At 46.9% G+C, this 26,891-nt stretch overlaps 1 protein-coding gene across 1 annotated transcript; it reads left to right on the top strand.

Annotated features, from left to right (window-relative positions):
- Positions 1 to 288: 288 nt before the first annotated feature.
- LOC144612504 (hypoxanthine-guanine phosphoribosyltransferase) lies at positions 289 to 26,383 on the top strand. Its single transcript, XM_078432088.1, has 9 exons — positions 289 to 383; positions 2,845 to 2,951; positions 12,052 to 12,235; positions 18,939 to 19,004; positions 19,675 to 19,692; positions 23,199 to 23,281; positions 23,760 to 23,806; positions 24,459 to 24,535; positions 25,748 to 26,383. Exons 1-9 carry the CDS (start codon positions 354 to 356, stop codon positions 25,793 to 25,795), a joined length of 660 nt encoding a protein of 219 aa, XP_078288214.1. The 5' UTR covers positions 289 to 353; the 3' UTR covers positions 25,796 to 26,383.
- Positions 26,384 to 26,891: the final 508 nt, after the last annotated feature.

Here is a 26,891-nt window from a genome sequence, read left to right as displayed (position 1 = left end):
AGATGGTGAGAGAGGGGAAGGGATGGTGAGAGGGGAAGGGGAGAGATTGGGGGGAGGGGAGAGAGGGGGGAGGTGGGGGAGGGGAGAGAGGGGGAGGGGGGTAGAGAGAGGGGGGTAGAGAGAGGGGGGTAGAGAGGGGGGGAGAGAGAGGGGGAGGGGGGAGAGAGGAGGGGGGAGAGAGAGGAGGGGAGGGGGGTAGAGAGAGGGGGGAGAGAAGGGGGAGGAGAGAGGGGGGGGGGAGGAGAGAGGGGAGGGGGAGGAGAGAGGGGGGGGGAGGAGAGAGGGGGGGGGGAGGAGAGAGGGGGGGGGGAGGAGAGAGAGAGAGTGAGTCAGAGAGAGAGAGAGCGGGCGGGATGGCGGCGGCGGCGAGGAGCTGCGTGGTGGTGAGTGGTGGCCAGGCCCGGAGATGGGGTGAAGGATCGGGCTGCCACTGGCGCCGTGGCCGGGGAGGGGGGAGTTGGCGAGGTGCAGGTGTCCTGTGTTAAGGGCGGGGTGAGGGCGGCCGCCATTAGGATGCTGGTTTAGACAGACGCAAAGTGCTGGAGTAACGGCGGGTCGGGCACCATCTCTGGAGAGAAGGAATGGGCGACGTTTAATAATATATTCCTTTATTTGCCCCACACCGGGGAAATTTAGAGTGTTCCAGCAGCAACGTGGATAGCAAGAGATCATTCATTATAAATAAAAGTAAAGACAAGGATAGATTGTCTCGGGTCGAGGCCCTTCTTCAGCCTGAAGAGACGCAGCCTGTCCCGCTGTAGCTCCAGCATCGGCCCCAAGGGTCAACCCGGCCCCCGAGGCTGTGCTCAGGCAGTCCGTGGGTGCCGGCCGGCCGGGGTGGGTGAGGCCTAACGGCTCAGGCAGTCCGTGGGTGCCGGCCGGCCGGGGTGGGTGAGGCCTAACGGCTCGGGCAGTCCGTGGGTGCCGGCCGGCCGGGGTGGGTGAACATTACCCCGGCCTTGGCTCCTGGTCTCCGTGGCCGCCGCCTCTGCACAGCCCTGGCTGCGGTCCTATAGAGCTTATTGGGTGGATGAATGAATGTCCAAGGTCAGGAATCGGGGGCGTTGGGTGCAGAATGTATTTTTCTTCATGGAGAATGCGGTCTTAATTTAGTATAGAGATCCAGTGCGGAAACAGGCCGTTCGGCCAACCGAGTCTGCAGCGACCAGCAATCCCCGCACGTTAACACTACCCTCCACACACTAGGGACAATTTGCACTTGTACCAAGCCAATGAACCAACAAACCTATACGTCTTGAATGTGGGAGGAAACCGAAGATCTCGGTTACGGGGTAACGTGCAAACTACATGCAGACAGCCACCGTAATCAGGATCGAACCCGGGTCTCCAAGGCAGCAACCGCTGACGGTCGAGTACAGCGCGGGATTTGTTTTTCTTGCCCAGACTTGCCCGCCTGGTTCGGGTTCCCTATAACATTTCCTAACCCTCATCGGCGATATTGTGCAGCTGCCTCATTGTTCCGTGATTCGGGTTCGATTCTTTAGTACTGTTTGTCTGTAGTTGCATCATGCCGCACCCCCTTTGGTTTCCTTCCACACCCAAAAATCAATTGGCAACTGTAAATTGACCCATTTATGGGGGATTGATGGGAGACTGTCACAGGTGCGAGTGAACGTGAAAGAGGTGACACGGAATGACACGAATCGGTGGCTCTCTCAAAACCTATTTCTACTCCCTCGCGTTTGAGGCTCATTGAGGAGGCGTTGTGAACTGTTTTGTTTGCGTGCTACTGTATGTTTCATTTTTTCCTTAGTACCTAATCAGATGTACAGCACTTTGATCAACGTGGGTTGTTTTTAAATGTGCTATACAAATAAAATTGACTTGACGACTCTGTGAGCTGGCATTGACTTGATGGGTCTAATAGCCTCTTGTATCAAATGTGAAATATGTTAGTTCTTCCTCAGCTGTAAAGCTGGAGCAGTGCATTGAATCGTACAAATTCATTCACTAGTATAGTTTAGAGATAGTGCGGAAGCAGGCCATTTGGCCTATCGAGTCCGCGCCAACCAGCGATCCCCGCACATTAACACCATCCCACACACATTAGGGACAATTTACATTTATACCAAGTCAATTAACCTATAAACCTGTAGGTCTGGAGTGTGGGAGGAACCCGAAGAAATCGGAGAAAACCCTCGCGGTTACAGGGGGAACGTACAAACTGAACAGACAGCACCTAAAGTCAGGAATGGAACCCGGATCTCTGGCGCTGTAAGGCAGCAACTCTATCGCTGCGCCCTGTACTTGTGCAGCATAGGAACAGGCACTTTGACCCAACATCCATGCCGACTAAAATATCCGTCAAAGCTAGCCCCATTTGCCGACTATTCTCAAAAGCTTTAGACACATTTCAGTGTTTTGCTAGTGAGAGAACTCCGGTGGCTCAGCACTTCAACTCCTCCTCCCATTCCCAATCTGACATTTCTGTCATGTGGCTCCTCCATTGTCAGAGTGAGGCCCAGCGCAAATTGGAGGAACAGCACCTTATATTTCCCTTGGGCAGTTTACACCCCAGCGGTATGAACATTGACTTCTCTAACTTCAGATAGCCCTTGATTTCCCTCTCTATCCCCTCCCCCTTCTCAGTTCTCCCTCTAGTCAACCTGTCTCCGACTACATTCCATCTCTGTCCCGCCCATTCCCCTGACATCAGTCTGAAGAAAGGGCTGGACCCGAAACATCACCCATTCCTTCTCTCCTGAGATGCTTCCTGACCTGCTGAGTTACTCCAGCATTTTATGTCTACCTTCAATGTTTTGCTAAATTTCCACACTGGTAAGAACTTCTGTTTGTATAGATCTGAAGGATTTTGTTTTTCAGATTACTGACGATGAGCAAGGTTATGACCTCGATCTGTTTTGTATCCCGAAACATTATTCTAACGATCTGGAGCGAGTATTTATTCCTCATGGTTTAATCATGGACCGGTGAGTGGCCTTTCATGTATGTAATGGATCTTCAACTAAATCCTGCAACCAATGGGGAGCTATTGGGAGGCCCATTGCAGGATTCCAGACTCAAATCCTTTCGTTATGAAGGCCAACATGCCATTAGCTTTCTTTACTGCCTGCTGTACCTGCACGCCAACTTTCAGTGACTGGTGTACAAGGATATCCAGGTCTCGTTGCACTTCCCCTTACCTCGCCTAACCATTGAGATAATAATCTGCCTCCTTGTTTTTGCCACCAACGTGGATAACCTCACATTTATCTACATTATACTGCATCTGCCACGCATCTGCCCACTCACTCAACCTGTCCAGGTCACCCTGCAACCTCCTAACATCCTCTTCACAGTTCACACTGCCACAGCTTTGTGTCATCTGCAAACTTGCTAGTGTTACTTCTAATTCCTTCATCCAAATCATTAATATATATGGTAAATAGTTGTGGCCCCAACACCGAGCCTTGCGGCACTCCACTCGCCTCTGCCTGCCATTCTGAAAAGAACCTGTTTATTCCTACTCTTTGCTTCCTGTCTGCCAACCAATTCTCTATCCATGTCAACACTCTACCCCCAATACCATGTGCTCTAATTTTGCTCACCAATCTCCCGTGTGGGACCTTATCAAAGGCTTTCTGAAAGTCTAGATACACTACATCCACTGGCTCCCCTTCATCCATTTTACTTGTCACATCCTCAAAAAATTCCAGAAGATTAGTCAAGCATGATTTCCCTTTCATAAATCCATGCTGACTTGGACTTATCCTTTTATTGCTCTCCAAATGCACCGTTATTACCTCTTTAATAATTGACTCCAGCATCTTCCCCACCACCGATGTTAGGCTAAATGGTCTGTAATTCCCTGTTTTCTCTCTCGCTCCTTTCTTGAAAAGTGGGATAACATTAGCTATCCTCCAATCCACAGGAACTGATCCTGAATCTATTGAACATTGGAAAATGATCACCAATGCGTCCACTGGTTCTAGCGCCACCTCCCTGAGTACCTTGGGTTGCAGACCATCAGGCCCTGGGGATTTATCAGCCTTCAGTCCCATCAGTCTACCCAATACTATTTCTCGCCTTATGCAAATTTCTTTCAGTTCCTCTATCCCCCTAGATCCTCTAGTACATCCGGGAGATTGTTTGTGTCTTCCTTAGTGAAGACAGATCCGAAGTACCTGTTCAACTCTTCTGCCATTTCCTTGTTACCCATAATAATTTCACCCATGTCTGCCTTCAAGGGACCCACATTTGTCTTTGCTAATCTTTTTCTCTTAACATATCTAAAGACGCTTTTACTGTCCTTCTTTATGTTCTTGGCCAGCTTCCCTTTGTACTTCATCTTTTCAGCCCGCATTGCCCGTTTTGTTACCTTCTGTTGCCCTTTGAAAGTTTCCCAATCCTCTGGCTTCCTGCTACGCTTTGCTATGTTATACATCTTTTCTTTTAGTATTATTCCATCCCTAACTTCCCTTGTCAGCCACGTTTGCCTCCTACTCCCCTTAGAATCTTTCTTCTGCTTTGGAATGAAATGATCCTGCATCTTACGAATTATGCCCAGAAATTCCTGCCATTGCTGTTCCACCATCATTCCTGCTAGGATCCCTTTCCAGTCGACCTTGGCCAGCTCCTCTCTCACGCCTTGATAGTCACTTTGTTCAACTGCAACACTGACAGTTTAACTGTCTCCCTCTCAAATTGCAGATTAAACCTATTCATATTATGATCACTACCTCCAAGCGGTTCCTTTACCTCAAGTTCTCTTTATCAAATCTGGTTCATTGGACAACACTAAATCTAGAATTGCTTTTTCTCTGGTAGGCTCCAGTACAAGCTGCCCTGAGAATCCTTGTGTTTCCTTCTCGAGGGTTCCGTCTGAGTGATGCATTTTACATTTGGTGGCTGGTACCCAATTGGGGTTTTCTGCTGTTCATGTTGTTAACAGCATCATGATCCTTGATGGTCCTTTCTATCTAAGAGAGAAAGAATCTTTGTTCATTGCTCACGCATCATGATCCTTGATGGTCCTTTCCATCTAAGAGAGAAAGAATCTTTGTTCATTGCTCGCGCATAAAGCTGATCTCCTGGTTTAAACGGGTGAATATTTCCTTCTGCCGGAGGGACCTGTGCCTGTTTAACTTTCTCATAGATTTTGCCAACTGTTTCACACATGGTTTGAGCATATCTTAAGGATTTTTCATCATTCCAAATTAGGGCTACCTTCTCAGGAGTCATCGGAGGTCGCCCCATCAAAATCTCTTGAGGTGTTAGGCCTGTGTTTCTATTTTTCTGATTTCTCAGGGCATTCATCACTATGGGCATGGTGTCTGGCCACGACAACCTATTTTGCTGGCATACTTTGGCCAAAATAGCTTTTATATCTCCATTTACTCTTTCTACCATCTCTGAGGACTGTGGTTGATATGGTGTGTGTAATTTCCACTGGAACCCAAGAGCTTTCGACAGGTTCTGAACTAATTTACTGGTGAAATGAGTTCCTCTGTCACTGTTTATTCTCATGGGGATCCCGTATCTAGGTATTATTTCTTTCATTAAAATATTGACTACCGTCCTTGCATTATCCCTTCTTGTGGGGTGTGCTTCCACCCATCTGGAGAACATATCAACTATGACCAGAATGTACTTAAAACCCTTTGCTGCGGGCATATGTACAAAATCAGTTTGCAAACTCCCAAAAGGCATTTCAGGTTGTGGTAGGTGATTGAATTTTGCAGGCGTCTTCCCTCTAATATTTTGTTGACACACCAGACATGTTCTTGCAACTTTATCAATTATGACTGATATACCTGGTGCATACCATTGCTGGACAAAAATAGGCTCCTGGGGCAAACGACCCAACCATCAGGGTGGACCCAGACAATGGGGTCTTGATAACACCCTGCTTTGCTCCAGGAATTCTTTTCCTGGGGTGATGCTAGGCTCTGGCAATGCTAACCGGGAGCTTTCCTTCTGCTGCAGATTTAATTTTAACCGCTTGTAATTGCGGGGTTTGCCTGAGGGCAGTCGTTTGGCTACATGATCAGCTGATCTGTTTCCCTTTGATACATTATCATCCGATGATGTATGAGCCTCGCATTTAATAACTGCAATTTGCTGTGGCGATTGGATAGAATCCAATAAATGTAAGACCAGTTTATCATGCTTGATGTGATGAATCCTCTATTTGTCCATAACCCATGTACAACCCCAAACGCATAGCGAGAATCGGTGTAGATATTAGCACTTTGATCCTTTGCCAATATGCAGGCACGAGTCAGGGCATACAGCTCAGCTGCCTGAGCAGGCGTTCCGGATGGTAAAGCATATGCCTTCAGTACTTGGTGTGGCGTGACCCACCGCATATCCTGCTAATAATCTGTCATCGCTAGGTCGTTGTAAAGAGCCATCGGTAAATGGGACCAGGTCAGGATTATCAATCGAATAACTCCAAGTCCAGACGGGAAGTGGCATTTGCTTCCACAAGCAATAGACAATCATGATCACATCCTTCTTCTGGCAGTGGCACAGATGTAGCTGGGTTTATAGCAGGCGATCGCTGATGAGTATAGTTCGGATGTGATAAAAGGATAACTTCATATCATGTTCTTCTAGTGGCTGTGAAATGCTGTGTCGCTGCTGAGTTCAATAATAACATGTATTTTTTGTTTGCTTGTAATATTCAACTTTGTTTGTCTCTATGTCTCTAATGTCTTTTGTTATTTACCACTTTTTCTTTCCTTTCTCAACAGATTACTCATTCTTTTTTGTGTAGGAAAGATCTGCAGATGCTGATTTAAATCGAAGATAGACACAAAATGCTGGAGTAACTCAGCAGGACAGGCAACATCTCTGGAGAGGAATGGGTGACGTTTTTGGGTCGAGACCATTCCTTCTCTCCAGGGATGCTGCCTGACCCACTGAGTTACTCCAGCATTTTGCGCCTACTTCTTTCTTTCTCTCTTGCCTCAACTATGCCCTCATCAGAAACCTTGCCCCTTGTACTCCTTGCCTCTCCCAACTGCTTCTCTGCAAATTTAAACATTTTGTATCTCAAACATTTCCTGGTTCTAATCAAACCTATGACCTCAATCATTAACTCTGCTTCTTCCCCCCCCCCCCCCCCTGATCTGCTGATAATCTGCATATTTTCAATTTTATTTAATTTTCATTTCCTTCATTGATTCAGCTCTGCTCTAATGTGTAAGCTCCTCTCAAGCTCATACCTACCATTGCTCATTCCTCACGTGATCTATTCCCTTCTGCTTTGTCGGTTCACCCCACCCCACACCAATTCCTGGTTTCCTTGAAAAATACAACTTCCTTGACCCATTCCCTGCAGAAATGAATTTTGAGGAAGGCTTTTGATAAGATCTCACCTGGCAGGCTGGCCAGAAAGCAAAAGCCCTTGGGATGTGAGGCAGAGTGGGCAATCGGACCCAAAATTAGCTCACTGGCGGAAGCAAATTGACGGCATTTTGTGAATGGTTGGCTGTTGTTACCAGTGCAGTTTACAGTGCCCAACATAGTTGCTTTTTTTGTAATATTAATGATTTAGATTTAACTGTATGGGGCATGATAAAGAAATCAGCAAATAATACAAACATTGTCCGTGCGATTTTCATGAGGCAAAAAGCTTCAGACTCCAGGAAGCACAAATAGTCTGGATGTTTGGGTATAAAAGTGGTCATTCGGAAAAGTGTAGTCATGCATGTAGGAAGGGGCAGCAAGGAGAGAGAATAAAGAATGGCAGAATGTTGAATGTATATTTATCTTTCTTTGCTGCATAGTCTCAATGAACTATTTTATAATTCTGACCAGTCTCTAGATGGCATGAGTGTGCAACAGGGCAACATCAATCACTGACTCTTCTGGGCAACCCTATCAAATTATTTCAATTGGAGGAATGTATTTTTGCAATCTCCCCATCAGCTGTTCTGGTTGAATCTTTGTGTAGTAAAATGGATGAGAAACTGATAGAGAGCTTCAGCAAAGGAAGATGAGGTTGTGATAGCAGATGCCTGAAGATAAACGAACAGTTGGTACAAGGTAGGCGATCTGTATTTAATCTGAACTAGATGGGCGTGGACCCATTGAGTCCAAACCTCTCCTGTGGGTCTGGCAACCCTCCCCCAACTGACGAGCCGTGGAACCATTGCCGGTCGGGGGAGTTCCCCGGGGTCGTGAGCGGACGAGGGGGAGAGGAAAAGGGAGAGCGAGCCACCCTGGCCCGGGCAGCCAGAGTGAGCCGTGAACCCGGTGGGTACAAACCTCTCCTGCAGCGGCAGCTCGACGGCGAAGGCCATCTTCTTTGACCCTATGCCGCCGCACTGCACCTCGGGAGGAAGGTCAGGCGCGGGGCACTCCAGGGGGGGGGGGGCGCATTTATTAAATGTTATTAAGTTAATTGCTTTTAAAATGTAAGAAAACCTGAGCAATCGAGACCACAGGCGAATGGTGAGTAGGATGGGCCTAAAATTGTTGCGCTATCGTGTACCGTTCGAGCTGTATTTCAGGAACAAATAATCAAATATATATACAAGATGAGAGTTTTAGTAATATACCAGATAAAGTGGATCCGTTGGGCCCAAACCTTTCCTGCATTGGGGCAGCACCCTGTCCTCCCCTCTCTCCTCAACCCCCCCTCCCTTCTCCCCACTCCCTCCTCCCTTCCCCCTCCCCTCCTTTTAAACTTTAAAATGTGAATAACTTAAAACATATAACATCGATTTCAATAAAACTACTTGCATTATCACTAAAGTGACAATGGTGAGTAAGGTGGGGCCTAAAATTGTTACGCTATCGTGTACCGTTTTGGCTGAAGTTCAGTCACAAACAAGATAACAAACGAGAGTTTCAGTATATAGATAGACTAGACCAAGTGGACCCATTGGGCCCTTTCCTCATAGAAAGGTTACAGGGAAGGGGACAGGGTATGACTGAGGAGCCCTGGACCCAGAGCCCTCTCCTGTATTGGTGTAGCACCCTCAACCCCCCACTCATCCCCCCCCCTCCCTATCCCCCACTCTCCCCATCTTCCCTGACTCCCCACAGTCCCCCTTCCCCCCACCCCCCACTCTCGCATCCCCCCACCACCCCCCCCACCCATGCTGTCCCTTTCCCCCCCACCCCTCCTCCTCCCCACCCCCCCTCTTCCCTCCTCCCCACCCTACCCTGCCCTTCTGTCCAGTCCCACTCTCCCTCCCACCCCCACTGGCACTCTCCCCCACCCCCCTTTTCCCCCACTCTCTCCTCCCCCAACCCCCCATTCTCTCCCCAGCCCCACTCTCACTCTCCCCCACCCCCCCTCTCCTCCACCCCCGCCTCCCCCACTCTCTCTACCCCCTAATCTCACCCCCCTCCTACCCCCACCCTCCCCTCTACCTACTCGCCCCACCCCCCATTCCCACTGCCCCCCTCCCCCCCACTCCCCTCTTTCCCACCCCCACTCTCCCCTGATCCCCACTGCCCCCTTCCCCCCACCCCCACTCTCTTCCCCCCACACCCCGTCTCTCCTCCCCCCACACCCCCTCCTCCCCCTTTCACTTTCACTATCTCCTTTCCCCACCTACCTTCTCCCCCTTTCCCTCCCTTCCCCACTCCCTCCCCCCCACTCTCCCCTCTTCCCTTACCCCCACTGTCCCCCTTCCCCCCATCACCCCCCTGCCCCCCACCACCCCCTCTGTGTCCCCCATCCCACTCTCCCTCCCACCCCACTCTCTGCTCCTCCCACCTTCCCCCTCCCCCCCACTCTCCTCTCTTCCCTGACCCCCACTGTCCCCTTCCCCCCAACACCCCCCCCAACACCACCCCCCCATCCCCAGTCCCACTCTCCCTCCCACCCCCACTCTCTGCTCCTCCCCCTCCCCCCCCACTCTCTCCTCCCCCACTCTCACTCTCCCCCACCCCCTTTCCTCACCACCCCCTTTCCCCCACTCTCTCCTCCCCCCACCCCCTCATTCTCTCCTCCCCCCACCCCACCCATTCTCTCCTCCCCCACCCCCCATTCTCTCCTCCCCTCACCCCCCCATTCTCTCCTCCCCCCTCCCCCCATTCTCTCCTCCCCAGCCCCCCACTCTCACTCTTCCCCCTTTCCCCACCACCCACTCTCTCTCCTCCCCCGCCTCCCCCAATCTCTCTTCCCCCCACCCTCACCCCCCCTCCTACCCCCACCCTTCCCTCCACCCACTCGGCCCCCACGTCCACTCCCCTCTGTGGAGCTGTTGACGGCAAAAGGCACTTACCGAGCATGCAGGGAGGAGGAGGGAGCACCAGGATGGTGCGGGGCGCTGGGCCCGGGCGGGAGTAGAGACTCGACGACGCCGTCGGTTGAAGTGGACGCTCGAGGAGACAATGGGGACGGGGTGGACGACCATCTCCCTCCTGCTCGGAACCTTCCCCGGGTCCGGGTGTCGGCGAGGGGGGAGAGGGAGCCACTGAGAGGGCGGCCATCTTGTTTGGAGGAGAGGGGAGGGAAATGCAATTAAAGTCGTACGTGCCCCCATTGTGACGTCACACGCTGAGTACCTTTAAGAAGTCGAATTGAAAGGTGATTTTTAAACTTTAAAATCTCTAACTTTAAAATTATAAGATCAATTTAAATAAAACTTTTCATTATCAGTCGCCAGGACAATGGTTATTAAGGTGGTGCTAAAATTGTGGGTTTCCTCGCACACTCCAAAGACGTACAGGTATGTAGGTTAATTGGCTGGGCAAATGTAAAAATTCTCCCTAGTGGGTGTAGGACAGTGTTAGTGTGCGGGGATCGCTGGGCGGCGCGGACCCGGTGGGCCGAAGGGCCTGTTTCTGCACTATCTCTAAATCTAAAAAAAATAAAAAATCTAAAGTTATTCACATTTTAAAGTTTAAAAGGAACGGAGGGGGAAGGGGGGAGTGGGGAAGAAGGGAGAGGGGAGGGGGGGTTGAGGGGAGGGGGGGGTTGAGGGGAGGGGGGGTTGAGGGGAGGGGGGTTGAGGGGAGGGGGGGTTGAGGAGAGTGGGGGAGGACAAGGTGCTGCACCAATACAGGAGAGGTTTGCGCCCAACGGGTCCACTTGGTCTAGTTATCTATAGAGATCTTGGGGTCTGTTCATAGCTCATAAAAGTGGTAACAGAAGTGGACAAAGTGGTAAAGAAGGCATATGGTTGGATATTGAGTATAAGAATCGGGAAGTCATGATGCAGCTTTATAGGACTTTGGTTAGGATGCCCTTGGATTAGTGTGTGCAGTTTGAGTTGTCTCATTCCAGGAAGAATAGAGGCCAGAGAGAGTGCTTTGCCAGGATGCTGCCTGAATCAAAGGGGTAGATGGAGCAGATAGAACCTTTTCCCCATGGTGGAAATGTCAAATGTCAAAAATGTGGCATTTATGAGTTTTTTTGATGGGTACTTGAATATGCAGAGAATGGAGGGATATGGATCGCGTGCAGACTTACGGAACTAGTTTAATTTGGCATCGTGTTCAACATAGATGTCTTAGGCTGAAGTGTCTGATCCTGTTCTGTGAAAAATATCATTGGACAGGTAGCACTTAAAAGTTTAACTCAAACTGGTGTGCACAATTGTAACCGGGTACAAGAATGCTCCATAGTCACACTGTATAGAAACAGGCCCTTTGGTCCATTTTGTATATACTAACCATCATGCTTATCTAGGCTAATCCCATTTGCCGCATTAGGATTGCATCCATTATCTTGCTGGATGCAAGATTTTACTGTGCTTAAATCGCAATTTGTGTAATGGGTTGTTATACTGCCATTGGTAAAAGTGCAGTCTCTGAGGGTGTTGGTTGTTACAAAAAGGTCAATTGCTGTATTTTCAACTGCTCTGTTCATTTATTACTGAAATGAATGGTTAAAATGGATAAATTTGGATTTTATTTAAGACCATCTACAATTTCAGTTGCTGCTTATTGTGGTGTTTCTCCATTTTCCCCAAAAGAGGCAGCGTCTTTCTGATGTAAATGCTCAGTCTATGCTGGGACCTGATCTTGCTCAAGAACTAAATCTTGTCTTCCCATGTTGAGTTCAACAGGACTAATTTTAGAATGAATCAAAGTTGTGAATGCAAATCTGTTTTGTGTCCACAGGACAGAGCGTTTGGCAAAAGAAATAATGAAGGCCATGGGGGACCATCACATTGTTGCTCTCTGTGTGCTCAAGGGTGGTTATAAGTTTTTTGCTGACCTTTTAGATTATATCAAAGCCTTGAGTCGCAACAGTGACCAATCAATCCCCATGACAGTGGAGTTCATTCGCTTAAAGAGTTACTATGTAAGCATTTTTAATCAATTATTTACTCCTTGGCACAATGTACAACTGATTATCTTTTTGGTTTTCCCAGTAATGTTGTCTTATTATTGAATAGATGTGAGTGTTACTTCCTGGATATGCGTCTACAGTCCATCTCTTGCCTGTCTTGGTGGGGGTCAGTTTAATCCATGGGGAGGATGTTAAAAGTGGTCTGGGGAAGGGAGTTCAGGGAACTGAACCAGTGATGACATCTCTAAATCAAGCTAGTGTCTGAAATCTGAAGAAGGGTCCCAACTCACAATGTTGACTGTCCATTTCCCTCCACAGATACTGCTTGAGTTCCTCCAACACCTTGTGTTTGCTCAGGAGTCTAGAATCTGCTGTCTCTTATGTTTAAGCTAGGGTCTTGTCGCATTTTAATGACTTTGTTTACATAGAGGGAAAATTGAGCCACAACCTTGTTAGGCTAATGCAAAAAAACATAGATACTGCAAATCTGAAATGAAAACAGAAAATGCTAGATATACTCAGCTGTCAGTCAGTATCTGCAGAGAGAGAAAGATGAACAGTCATCAGCCAGAAACATTTAACTGTCAGGAAAATGCTAGAATCCATTATTTAAAAATAACAGGACGGTATAACATTATTGGGCAGTGTCAATGACTTTATGTAAAGTTTAACAAATCTATTAGTGTTAACATGTAAGTGGCAGGGTAAACCTATTCATTTTTAGAATCAAGGATGGTTGTAGGATGTATCGACCAGGTGGAATCTGTAGATGTGATTTCCAGAAGATACTTGACAAGGTGCCACACAAGACTGGTGCACATGTAAAGAGCTCATGGCATTTGTGTTAGCAGAGATTGAAGGTTTTTGGTTATCACATGGAAAAATTAATTGAAGAAGGGTTGTAAGGATGTGACCAGTGGAGTATGCAGATATCAGTTCTAGGCTCTCAGTTCCTTAGCTACTATCGACGAACTGGATACGGATGTGAGACGTGAGACGATGTGTAATGTGAGACGATGACAGGAAATGGGTGAAGGGAATGTTCAGATGAGGATATTTGTGCTCCCTGGAGATCAGCGCAGCGGTAGAGTTGCTGCTTTACAGCGAATGCAGCGCCGGAGACTCAGGTTCGATCCTGACTACGGGTGCTGTACTGTAAGAAGTTTGTACGTTCTCCCCGTGACCTGCGTGGGTTTTCTCCGAGATCTTCGGTTTCCTCCCACACTCCAAAGACGTACAGGTATGTAGGTTAATTGACTGGGTAAATGTGAAAATTGTCCCTAGTGTGTGTAGGATAGTGTTAGTGTGCGGGAATCGCTGGGCGGCGCGGACTTGGTGGGCCGAAAAGGCCTGTTTCCGCGCTGTATCTGAAATATGAAAAAATATGGGGGGAAAAAATCTGGATGTTGAGTGAATGGGAAGCCTTTTAAAATAGACATTACTGTGGGAACGTGAGCGGTTATGGGTTTCAGTAAGAGGAATCCAAAGATGATTACTTAAATTAAAAAGGTTTCAGATCAGCAACGTTGGGGTCTGGGTATTTTTGTGCATTAATTTCAAAACTTTTTTGGGCGTGGTAAATGTTGAGGGTGTAAATAGCATGTTGGCCTTTTTTGGAGTTTCAGATTTGGGAGGTGCTGTGAAAATAGTTTAGCTCCTGATGGACCTCTAAACCTGTCCTACTCATGTTAATGTGCGGGGATCACTGGTCAGTGTGGACTCGATGGGCCTGTTTCTGCGCTTTAGTTTAGTTTAGAGATACTGCGCCGAAACTGCGCCCCACTAAGTCCGCGCCGACCGGTGATCCCCGCACACTAATTTATCTTAATGATAGCGGAGTCAAGGGATATGGGGACAAGGCAGGAACGGGATACTGATTGTGCATGGTCAGCCATGATCACGGTGAATAGCGGTGCTAGCTCGAAGGACCGAATGGCCTACTCCTGCACCTATTGTCTAACGCTATCCTACACACCAGGGACACTTTACAATTTTACCAAACCCATTGACCTACAAATCTGTACCTCTTTGGGGTGTGGGAGGATACCAGAGCACCCGGAGAAAACTTACGCAGGTCACGGGGAGAACGTACACACTCCTTACAGACAGCACCTGTAGTCGGGATCAATCACGGGTCTCTGGCGCTGTGAGGCAGCAACTCTACCGCTGCCCCACCCTACAGCGTGCAGTAAAGGTGACCGCATATTTCCACAGAGCAAGGTCTCACCAAAGACCCATGTCGTTCTATGTGGGAGACAGATGCCAAAATGCTGAAGGAGCTTAGTGGGTCAGGCAGCACCTCTGGCGGCACAGGACTGTATGTATTGTGCTGGAGAATGGAGTTCAAAAGAAGGTCTTTGGAACTTACAAAGACCCCTTCATCATTTTAGAGAATCCAAGTTTACACCAGTGCACTCCGTCCAGTATACACTGGAATTTAGAAGGATGAGGGGGATCTTATTGAAACATATATGATTATTAGGGTACTGGACACATTAGAGGCAGGAAACATGTTCCCAATGTTGGGGGAGGCCAGAATTAGGGGCCACAGTTTAAGAATAAGGGGTAGGCCATTTAGAACGGAGATGAGGAAAAACTTTTTCAGTCAGAGCGTTGTAAATCTGTGGAATTCTCTGCTTCAGAAGGCGGTGGAGGCCAATTCTCTGGATGCTTTCAAGAGAGACCTAGATAGAGCTCTTAAAGATAGCGGAGTCAGGGGGTATGGGGAGAAGGCAGGAACGGGGTACTGATTGTGAATGATCAGCCATGATCACATGGAATGGCGGTGCTGGCTTGAAGGGCCAAATGGCCTACTCCTGCACCTATTGTCTATTGCCTATTGACCACACCTAGAATAGAGTCAGAGGTACATAGCAATCAAAGCACCACTGTATCCATGCTGACCAACATGGCCTTCTACATGTGCAGGAAGGAACTCCAGATGCTGGTTTAAACCAAAGATAGACACAAAATGATGGAGTAATTCAGGGGGACAGGCAGGATCTCTGGTTAGAAGAAATGGGTGACGTTTCGGGTCAAGACCCTTCAGGCTGAAGTCAGTGGAGAGGGAGGTACAGAGATAAGGAAGCAGGTGGTATGAAAATGAGACTCCATCCCCTTTGTCTCGTTTTCACACCCTACAGTTCCTTATCTTGGTATCTCCCACTCCCCTGACTTCAGTCTGAAGGGTCTCAACCCGAAACATCACCCATTCCTTCTCAGAGATGCTGCCTGTCCCGCTGAGTTACTCCAGGATTCAAGGATGGTGTGCTGCCTCCCTGGTGCCAGGATCCAGGATGTCACGGACAGAGTGCAGAAAATCCGCAAGGGCGAAGGTGAACAGCCAGAAGTGGTAGTGCATATAGGCACAAACGATGTTGGAAAGAAGGGGATGAATATTCTGCTGTGTGACTTTAGAGAGTTTGAAAAAATGCTGAAAAGCAGGACCTCCAAGGTGGTTATCTCTGGTTTGCTTCCAGTTCCTCGTGCTGGCAAGAGCAGGAACAGGGAGATACACGACCTGAATGTGTGCCTGAGGAGCTGGTGCAGGGAGCAGGGATTTAGATTCTTAGATCACTGGGATCTGTTTTGGGATAAGGGGGAATTGTACAAAAGGGACAGATTGCACCTTAACAGGCGGGGGACCAGCATTCTGGCAGGCAGGTTTGCCACTGCTACACGGGTGGTTTTAAACTAAATAACGGGGGGAGGGGGGGGGGGGGTCAAATGGGATAGTCAAGGATGGAGTTAAAGGGAAAGAGAGTAAAGGGATAGTTAATGACCCCAGAATTAACGGGAAAGAAAGCTCACAAAGGGATAGGAGAGTATGGCCAAGTGTAATAGGAATCGATGTGAAAAGTGAGATGAGTAAGGAATTAAAGGTATTGTATATGAATGCGCGAAGAATAAGAAGTAAAGTAGATGAGCTTGAGGCTCAGTTAGAGGTTGGTAGATATGACATTGTGGGGATTACAGAGACGTGGCTGCAAGAGGATCGGGCCTGGGAACTTAATATTCAGGGTTATACATCCTATAGAAAGGACAGGCAGGTGGGCAGAGGCGGTGGGGTAGCTCTGCTGGTGAGGGATGAAATTCAGTCCATTGCGAGGGAAGACATAGGGACTGACGAGGTAGAGTCACTGTGGCTAATTTGTGTTATCTACAGACCCCCAAATAGTTGCCCGGATGTAGGGTGTAAGTTGCAGCAGGAGTTAAAAATTGCATGTAAGAAAGGTAATGCCACTGAGGTGATGGGGGATTTCAATATGCAGGGAGACTGGAAAAATCAGGTTGGTTCTGGACCCCAAGAAAGAGTTTGTAGAGTGCCTCTGAGATGGATTCTTAGAGCAGCTTGTAATGGAGCCTACCAGAGAAATGACAATCCTGGATTTAGTGTTGTCTAATGAGAACTCAAGGTAAAGGAACCGCTTGGAGGTAGTGATCATAATATGATTAGTTTCAATCTGCAATTTGAGAAGAAGGTTAAATCGGAAGTGTCAGTGATAGACAATAGGTGCAGGAGGAGGCCATTCGGCCCTTCGAGCCAGCACCGCCATTCAATGTGATCATGGCTGATCCTTCTCAATCATTACCCCGTTCCTGCCTTCTCCCCATACCCCCTGACTCCGCTATCCTTAAGAGCTCTATCTAGACTCCGCTATCTTTAAGAGCTCTATCTCTTGATGCAGTTGAACAAAGGGGACTATGAAGGCATGAGAGAGGAGCTGGCCAAGGTCGACTGGAAAGGGTTCCTAGCAGGAATGACGGTGGAACCGCAATGGCAGGAATTTCTGGGCATAATCCGGAAGACGCAGGATCATTTCATTCCAAAGCGAAAGAAAGATTCTAAGGGGAGTAGGAGGCAACCGTGGCTGACAAGAGTAGTTAGGGTTGGAATAAAACTAAAAGGGTTGTATTCACTGGTTTAGAAGGATGAGAGGGGATCTTATAGAAACATATAAAACTATAAAAGGACTGGACAAGCTAGATGCAGGAAAAAATGTTCCCAATGTTGGGCGAGTCCAGAACCAGGGGCCACAGTCTTAGAATAAAGGGGAGGCCATTTAAAACTGAGGTGAGAAAAAACTTTTTCACCCAGAGAGTTGTGGAATTCTCTGCCACAGAGGGCAGTGGAAGCCAAATCACTAGATGGATTACAGAGAGAGTTAGATAGAGCTCTCGGGGCTAGTGGAATTGAGGGATATGGGGAGAAGGGTTATTAATTGGGGACGATCAGCCATGACCACAATGAATGGCGGTGCTGGCTCAAAGGGCCAAATGGCCTCCTCCTGCACCTATTTTCTATGTTTCATTTTGTCTCTATGCCCATCTACACTACAGGTTTACACATGTTTCCACTGGACATGATGCGAGTGATGAATTGGGGAACAATTTTTGTGTTATGTGGGGCTGAATTGCCTTTAACGTGATTTCAACGGGGAACTAGAGAACCACATCAGTTACTTCACTTTACAAATGGACGAGGATAAATCTGCTGTCTTAGATTAAAAAAATATAAAGAAAGAAACTGTTTCCATGTAAGCTCCCTGCAGTAATCAGACAACACCATCTCTTTACTATTATTTCAGTGATTGACAAGAATCACTTCTATTGACACTTGTGCAATGATGCACAATTAAAAAACAGTAACACACAGCTTTTAGTATTTTTAGTTTGCGGTAACAAACAACAACTTGTAGCTATTAAAGAAGACCTTTATTTTTGAAAGTCCTGCAAGAGAAACAACTTTAGTAAATGAATCTGAAACTCTTTTATAAACCTCTATAGGTCAACCCTCATCCCCAGTCTCCGAGGCTCCAGGGTAAAAGGGCACTGGTAAAATGTTATCATTGACCTGGTGGCACAAGTGTGCTCCCTTGGGCCAATGTGCCGAGCTTCAAGGCTCTCGTTACATTCAATAATGATTCATGAATGTGCTCAAAGAATTTTAGGAGAAATGCAGTGACTCCTGGGGACCCTTTGGCCTGTGGCTGCTGATAGGACAAGAGCTGGGGTCATCTTGCTCAGCACGAGCCGAGGGGCCTGTTTCCATGTTTCATGACTAATTGAAACCCTGAACATCATGTATTGGGAGCTTACAAGTCCAGCAAAATGAACAGAACATGAACAATGTGCCTGTCCGTATAACACAAGCTATCTCACCTTCCCCCAATCATAGAAACATAGAAAATAGGTGCAGGAGGAGGCCATTTGGCCCTTCGAGACAGTACCACCATTCATTGTGATCATGGCTGATCATCCACAATCAGTAAGCCGTGCCTGCCTTCTCCCCATATCCCTTGATTCCACTAGCCCCTAGAGCTCTAACTCTCTTTTAAATTCATCCAGTGAATTGGCCTTCTCTGCCTTCTGTGGCAGAGAATTCCACAAAATTCACAACTCCCTGGGTGAAAAAGTTTTTTCTCACCTCAGTTTTAAATGGCCTCCCCTTTATTCTTAGACTGTGGCCCCTGGTTCTAGACTCCACCAACATTGGGAACATTTTTCCTGCATCTAGGTTGTCCAGTCCTTTTATAATTTTAAACGTCTCTATAAGATCCCCTCTCATCCTTCTAAACTCCAGTGAACACAAGCCCAGTCTTTCCAATCTTTCCTCATATGACAGTCCCGCCATCCTCGTGAACCTACGCTGCACTGTAACTGTTAAAACAGTATTCTTACAATTCCATCCAATGTAATTTGTTTTAATTTGCAGAATGATCAGTCGACAGGAGAGATTAAAGTGATCGGTGGCGATGACCTCTCTACCTTGACTGGAAAGGTGTGACAATGTTTGCAGGTGTGGAGGGAAGCACCTGTGGCGGCTGGGGTTGGCATTTGAAGTTTTTTTAAAATCATGCTAACATGTTAGCGTGTTTAAAATGGTTCGTCCACTAGGCTTGTTCATTAATCTTCAGAATCCTATAACATGGAATACGGGCCATTCAGCCCATTGTTTCCATGCTGGCACGTGGCCTGCAGTTGGAGCAGAGCTTCCCTGCTGTTGTGTTCAGCGCCCTGCTAATGAAAGAGGGCATCTCGGATGCCGTCTCATCCACGTTATGCAGCCGTCTGGAACCAAGTCCCATTGAACTCATCCTGTGTGTGGAGATGGGATCATCAGCGAACAGGGTGGATTAGATACGCTGATCATCGTCAAAAAATTAACCAAGATAGATTCAGCTGACTTTTATTACAAACAACTTGTTGAGGCTGCTGCACTGAATGGCCTATGCTTATGAAACATCAGCTGTCCATGTCTTCAGAGGTGCTGCCTGACCCATTGAGCTACTCCAACACTTGTGACTTCCTGCACATGTGAGGATACTGGTGGAACTATTGCATGATTAGTGTGCATGTTGCTTGGTCATGCCTCTGTTGGGAAGTTACATGTTTCTGATATTGAACTATTTTTCTTTCTTGCCCTCTTCATATCCACCCATGGGAGACAGAATGTATTAATTGTTGAGGTCAGTAATTTTCTTTCTATTAAATCTCTGCTGCTTTTGGTAATGAATGTTTGAGATTGTGTTGCTTCGAGAGTACAAATTCCCCCCGTGTGTGATCCTGTGCACTCTTCACAGAGCTGCAGTAATGGACAGAGATAATGTGATTCTAGAAATACTGGAACAATCAGGGTAACTTTCTCTCTTGTGAATTGCTTGTCTCATGACATTGGGGTTGTGTTCCTGAAGTTATCTATGAGTTAAAGAGTAAAATAGTAGAGGGTGCACTTCAAATCCACCCAGGTGAATGCAGACCTGGAACTTCTCAATGGTTTAGATGAATGGGACTGTCTGCACTTTTGCTGAAGAGGTAGAGAGCAGATTTGGTGAATGCTTTTGCAGTTTCAGTCGTGAGTGAGAAAGGCTGTTTACTGTGAAATCAGTGACCATTGAATGCTGTGAGCAAATAAACAAGCTAATGAGTTGTTTGCATTTTTACCATGCTTTCAACTTTGATTAGTGGCCCATGAAATTCCATAGATTCATTCAACACAGAAACGGGCCCTTCGGCCAAACTCGTCCAGGCCGACTGACCAAAATGCCCCATCTAACCTAGTTGTATTTGCCTGCGTTTGGCCCATCTATCTATATATATATTACTATCTTGTTTGTTCCTCCGTATGTGTGTTCCTCCGTATGTTTGTGCCATTTGATAGCGTGACAATTTTAGGCCCAACTTACTCGCCATTGTACTGTACCATTGTATTACCCAAGTTTCATTCAAATTAGTGTTATGTTCTTAAAGTTATTGACATTTTAAAGTCTAAAAAATCACTTTTCAACTTACCCTGGCAATCGCCGTCACAATAGGACCCGCCCGAGTGACGGGAGTGGCGGCCAATGGGGGGGCCCGCCAGAGTGACGGGAATGGCGGCCAATGAGGAGGGGGGGCTGCTGAGCTGTCCAGCTGAAACTTTAATAAATGCGCTCCCCCCCTTTCACAATATTCTGCCTATCTAATTGAATTTATTGAAGATTAATGAATGCGGAATATCTGATACAACTGGATCGGGATAATTGAGTAAAGCTGCAGAACCCCACATAAAGTAATTATATCATTATTTGTCTTGAATTTATCGCCAGCAAAATGGGACCAGCTAATTCGTCTTTTGCAAAGTACGCCAGCTGACATTAAGTGCAAAGGTGGGGAATATATGTATTTTAAAAAGACACAATACGGCTGGAGTAACTCAGGGGGTCAGGCAGCAGCTCTGGGGAACAAGCATCGGTGACGATTCGGGTCTGGAGCTTGCAGGCACATATATTTGTCGGCGTCTTAAAGTCTGCGTATGATGATGCCTTTAACGGGGAGTTGGCGGTGACGCATCGCTGCGGCCGAGTCCAAATGCTGCCTGTGCGGTGAGAGAGCCCGACCAGACCCCCGCACCATATCCAACCCCCTGGACCTCGGGCCACAGACAAGGGGGTGAACAACAACGCAGCCGGCTGCTAGCAGGGACTGGACGTCAGCTCCTGTCTGCCGTGACAGAGGCCCGCACTCCCTGGCAAAAGGGGTGGGTTTATTGGGGGTTTTAATGGTCACCATGGTGACCCTCCCTGCTCTCCAGGCTATCACTATAGTACAAGATTACATCATTTGCTATATTGCCCCTCCTGGACAGAGTGTTTTACATTAGGGTCAGTGGCACTCATCCCGACTGTTTTGTGGTCACTATTTATCTACTTATCTACACAAGGTTCCTCTTCGTGTGTGACCCTGGGCAATCGGACTGTTTGTCAAGGAGCCTGTCGAAATTGTGAAGACATCACATCAGCACAGAAACTTGCACTCATCAAAAGCCTTACCCTTCTCAATGTCTAGCAAGTTTTGTGAATTGAGGCATACAGGAACCAAGGCTCGGAGGGGGGCCAATGAGGGGGGGGGGGGTAGAGCTCTCCTACTCACGGCCATCTCCCCTTTCCTCTCCCCACTCGCCAGCCCCTGACCCCGTGGGAGTTTTAAGGGGCATTGAGGGTGGATGGAGTGGGTGAGTGTCGTCAGTTGGGGGAGGGTTTCCGGGCCCGCAGGAGGGGTTTGGACGGAGGGTTGCAGGAGAGATTTGGACCCAATGAGTCCACACCCGGCTATATCCCTCTAAATCTTTCCTATATATGTATTTGGCCAATTGCCTGGTGCGTACCTGTTGTTATTGTATGTGCCTCAACTAACTCCTCTGGCAGTTCGTTCCATACACCTATGACCATCTGAATGAAAAAGTTGCCCCTCAGGTTATCATTCCCCTCTCACCTTAAACTGATGTCCTCTGCTTCTTGATTGCCCTACTCTGGGTAAAAGTCCCTGTGCATTCACCCTATCCCCCTAGTTATTTAATACACCTCTATAAGATCACCCCTCATTCTTTTGCACTCCAAGGAACAAAGTCCTAGCCTTCCCAACCTCTCCCTATAGCTCAGGCCACTAGTCTTGGCAACATTTCCATAAATCTTCTCAACACTCTTTCCAGCTTGATGACATCCTTCCTATAGTATGGTGCCAAAACTAAACACAATACAAATGCAGCCTCACCAACGTCTTGTACAATTAAAAACGTAACATCCCAATTCCTATACTCAGTATCATGACTGATGAAAGCCAATGTACCAAAAGCCATCTTGACCATCCTATCTACCTGTGATGCCACTTGCAAGGAACTATGTACCTGCACTCCTTGATCCTTCTGATCGACATCACTCCTCAAGGACCTGCCATTCACTGTGAAGGTTTGACATCCACAAATGCAACACCTCACACTTATCTGCATTAAACTCTATTGGCCATTCCTCAGCCCACTTGCCCAGCTAATAAAGAACCTGATGTAATTCTTGATAACCATTTTGACTGTCTACAATGCCACCTACTCTAGTGTCATCAGCAAACGTACTAATTATGCCTTGTACATTCTCATCCAAATCATTAATATAAACTACAAACAGCACTGATCCCTGAGGCACACCACTAGTCACAGGCCTCGAACCTTCCACCATCATTGTTTCCTTCTATGAAGCCAATACTGCTGCTCAACAAACGAGGATATTGAGGTAAATACAGAGTAATTATCTTAGGTGACCAAAGGTTTGTGTGACCCAATGCGTTACTCCAGTACTGTGTCTTTTTATGTAAACCAGCATCTGTAGTTCCTTGTTTTAGAATTAGTAGACATTTTGGAGCTTGGGGCACTCTCACCTGTGGGGGAGTGAAGTGTGAGTGGGCTGTGGTGGTGTGAGGTGACTACAGCACACACGTGCACAGACAGGGAGGGGGCAGTGGCCACTAAATCAGTTCTGATGGAGAAGGATCAGTCTCTTCATCCGTGTCATTACCTCGGGTTCACTGACCAGAGAGTAATCAGGAAGAAGAGTGGAGTAGTATCAGTGATGCAGGCTTGGCAGAGGGATGAGAAGGGAGTTACTCAGATGAAGGTGGGTTTTGCTTTGTGTGCATCAGCTCATAACGCTGCTTTTATTCACAGGATATTATTGATACGGGCAAAACAATGCAAACTCTGCTGAACATGTTGCAAGAATATAAACCCAACATGGTGAAGGTGGTGAGGTGAGTGAGTAGCATGGGATAAGGACTTGGTGTTACACTCACCATCCGACTTGGATCGGGGATTGTTATCCTGTACCTAGATCCAGTGAGCACTTCATCATCTAATTACCCCACTCTGCACTCATTCATCCAGAACTCGTGCTGAACACTGCCTTGCCCGCGGAGTGGTTCAGCTTTCTGTCACTCACTGAGCAGTTTAAAGACGCTGTTTCACCACATTTATTGTAAATATGACATGTGCGTTGCTCCACCACACGTACAGTAACAGAACTAGCCCATGGCTTCTCATCATTAATTACCTTCCAATGTGGAGAGGGCTGATTTAATACTAATGTTTATCTTGAAATGATCAAACTGGCATAAGTCGTAAAAGTTATGTACATTTTTTAATTGTCCATCTCGCTGATGTCTGAGGTGTTGTATCAGTAATATCTGTCAGTGTTGCTGCATCATTCCAATTGCACTCTCCTTTTATTAGTCTGCTGGTTAAACGAACTCCACGAAGCGTTGGGTATCGGCCAGATTGTGAGTATTGTTAAGTCACTATTTTATTTGCTTTAACTGGGATGAAGCACTGGCCCAGTGGAGACACAAACCCATCCCTCACACCTCAAACCCTGGCTCCAAGCTTCAAACCATGAATTCCTGTTTGGAGTCACTACTTACTGATCCAATATGAAATAAAATCGATTTAAAAATTAATTTGCATCCTTTAAAGAACATATTAAATGCCATAATATTTCTGGATCAGAGACTTGGGGAAATAGGGGAACAAAGAAGAATAAGTTCAGGAGGTCATGTGACTCTTGGCCTGTTCTGCCAATTGATGTGACAATGGCTAATCTATGATCTTAATTAGTAACAAAAGAGAAACCGAGGAAGAAGCCAGTCATTTAGAACGTGCCTGCTTTGTCTCCGCATTCCTTCCCCACCTACCACCATGTAGAGCCTTATATGGAGCTCTCCTCGTCTCTGCTCATTCAGCATGGAGCAGGTTAGGATGAATTTTACAGAAGGGACATTTAATTGTAATGTTTTGGCAGTGTCAGTCACGTTGGTGAAGGGGTCAATGTCAAGCCGAGAGGGTGGGGTCAGTTATTGCCATCTTTACTGACATTGCCTCATCTTGTTCTTTATCATTCCTAAATGTGTCGCTAACTAAGAACTTTTCTTTCAGTTGTTGGATTTGAAGTTCCTGACAAATTTGTGGTTGGATACGCGCTTGATTATAATGAATACTTTAGGGATTTGAATGTAAGTAGAGACTAATTCATAATTGTAGATTCTTGATTTATTAACTGCTGGCATCATTGTGCATGCATTTGTTGCTTTTATTTTAATTAAAGATGAGATCCTTGGGTTTACAAAGGAAAAACTTATGGATACTGGAAATCTACTTTCCTCGGTGCTCCGGTTTCCTCCCAAGTTACAAAGATGTGTGATTTGTAGGTTAATTGCCCCTAGTGTGGATGAGAAAGTGGCACAACATAGAACTCGTGTGAACAGGAGATCGATGGTTGGCATAGACTTGGTGCACCAAAGGACTGTTTCCATGCTGTATCTCTAAACTAAATCACAATAAAAACACAAGATGCTGGGAAGACTCCTTAGAAAATACCTCCCAACCCCAACTGTAGGAGGGACAAGGACAGCAGAAGCATGGGGACACCACAACCTGGAGGTTGCCCGAACCAACACTCCTGTGTTGATGCAATATGGAAAGCTGGGAGCGATCTGTGCTGCTCTCTGGATCGATGCCTGTAGGGGTTGAGGGGCCAGGCTCAACTTTATCCAAACTCACAATCATGATATTGGGTCCTCCCATTCCTCGCTGCTCCCTGTCTGATATTATACCTATACTGACAGGTAATGCTGGAAACACTCAACAGGTCTGAGAACATAGGTAGAGAGAAAACTACGTTTCAGGGTCATAGTACCTTTATGAAATGTTAGAGGCTATTCAACCAATTGAGACTGCTAGCTGTTGGAGCAATTGCATTCCCACGTGTATTTATATGTAATCTACAGTGCCCTCCATAATGTCTGGGACATAGACCCATCATTTATTTATTTGCCTCTGTACTCCACAATTTGAGATTTGTAATAGAAAAAAATGATGAACAATCTGTCCAGCTTCCACTGGTTCTCGACACTGAGAATTGGTACAAGCAATCCAAAATGCCCTCGCCATATGTTCATTTGTGCACGTGTTTCTCTACTTGCTGTGTTTGGCAGCAGGAATCCCAGAAATGGCTGCCTTGGACGTTGTGCTGTTTAATTCTGCTATCTATCTTTCTGCGAGGTGAAGGCAGCACCCCCACCTTCTTTCAGTGTTGGTGCAGTGTTGGCTCTCTTCTCACCAAATGGTCAAATATCAGTACTGATTGTGCTCAGCAACATGTTTCTTTACAGATGGAGAATACTCTCTGCCCCAATTGATTCCTGTTTTTCTGTTCTCTTTTTCAGCATATTTGTGTAATCAGTGAAAAGGGAAAGGAGAAGTATAAGGCATGAGATTCATGGCATGTGGATGAAGGATTGTTGATTGGAACCTTCTGCTAGCACTCTGGAGATACTTGTGCCCATTGCTGTGTGCTTGTTGCTGTCTGTGAATCTAGATATTTAAAGGGCCATCATGAACCTGCTTAATAATAATAATAATAATAATAACAATAAACATTTATTTTATATAGCGATTTTCCAAGTGCTCAAATACGCTTTACAAAAACAGTCATGACATAAAAACAAACAGACGAACTATCCTGACGGAGAAGCGGCGAACAAATAGCGCCAGCGTCCTCTCACGTCAGACTGTAAAACATAAAGCCAGACTCTTATCAACAATTTGTGGCATTCCATTTCATTCATAAGTTCAGAAATGAATTAATGGTTTTAGACAAAATGACGGTGCCTGAGAAACTCAGCGGGTCAGACAGAGTCTCTCAAGAAGGGTCTTGACCCGAAATGTCACCCTTCTCTCCAAAGATGCTGCCTGTCCCACTGAGTTAATCCAACCTTTTGTGTCTACCTTTGATTTAAACCAGCATCTGCAGTTCTTTCCTCCACATCTCTGGAGAACATGGATAGGTGACATTTTGGGTCGGGACCCTACATCAGACTGATTGTGATTGTGGGGGGGAGGGGGGGGAAAGAAAGCTGGAAGAGAAGAAGGGCAGGACAAAGCCTGGCAGGTAACAGGATACAGGTGAAGGGGAGTTTTGATTGTAGGACACAGGCCGGATATGAAAAGACAAAAGGTATGAGACAAATACATTGAAGAATTGTGAAGGAGGTATATAGATGTGTTACATCTCCTCCTACATAGGCAGTGGGTTTTGTGTGGGATGGCATGAGTGAACTTGCAGAAGGAATAGTCAATAGTGGAAAGGGGTGGGGATGGGAAGATGTTAGAAGTGACTGAAATGTTGGAGAATGATGTGGAGGCTCGTGGGGTGACAGGTGATAGGAGAAGGCTATCCTTGTTCTGGCTAGGGGAGGGCGAGCAGAACTAGTCATGGTAGCGCAGCGGTAGAGTTGCTGCTTTACAGCGAATGCAGCGCCGGAGACTCAGGTTCGATCCTGACTACGGGTGCTGCACTGTAAGGAGTTT

The sequence above is a fragment of the Rhinoraja longicauda genome, unplaced genomic scaffold, assembly GCF_053455715.1.
Source record: "Rhinoraja longicauda isolate Sanriku21f unplaced genomic scaffold, sRhiLon1.1 Scf000049, whole genome shotgun sequence".
Taxonomy (NCBI): Eukaryota; Metazoa; Chordata; class Chondrichthyes; order Rajiformes; family Arhynchobatidae; genus Rhinoraja; species Rhinoraja longicauda.
Note: the sequence above shows the minus strand (reverse complement) of the source record. Positions and strands in the feature narration are given on the sequence as shown.

Excerpts from the sequence above, each read along its gene's own strand:
- LOC144612504 (XM_078432088.1), top strand. The coding sequence starts at position 354 with ATGGCGGCGGCGGCGAGGAGCTGCGTGGTG. Across the intron at positions 384-2,844 it reads CGGCGAGGAGCTGCGTGGTG|ATTACTGACGATGAGCAAGG; the intron begins GTGAGTGGTGGC and ends TTTGTTTTTCAG. Across the intron at positions 24,536-25,747 it reads AATACTTTAGGGATTTGAAT|CATATTTGTGTAATCAGTGA; the intron begins GTAAGTAGAGAC and ends TCTCTTTTTCAG.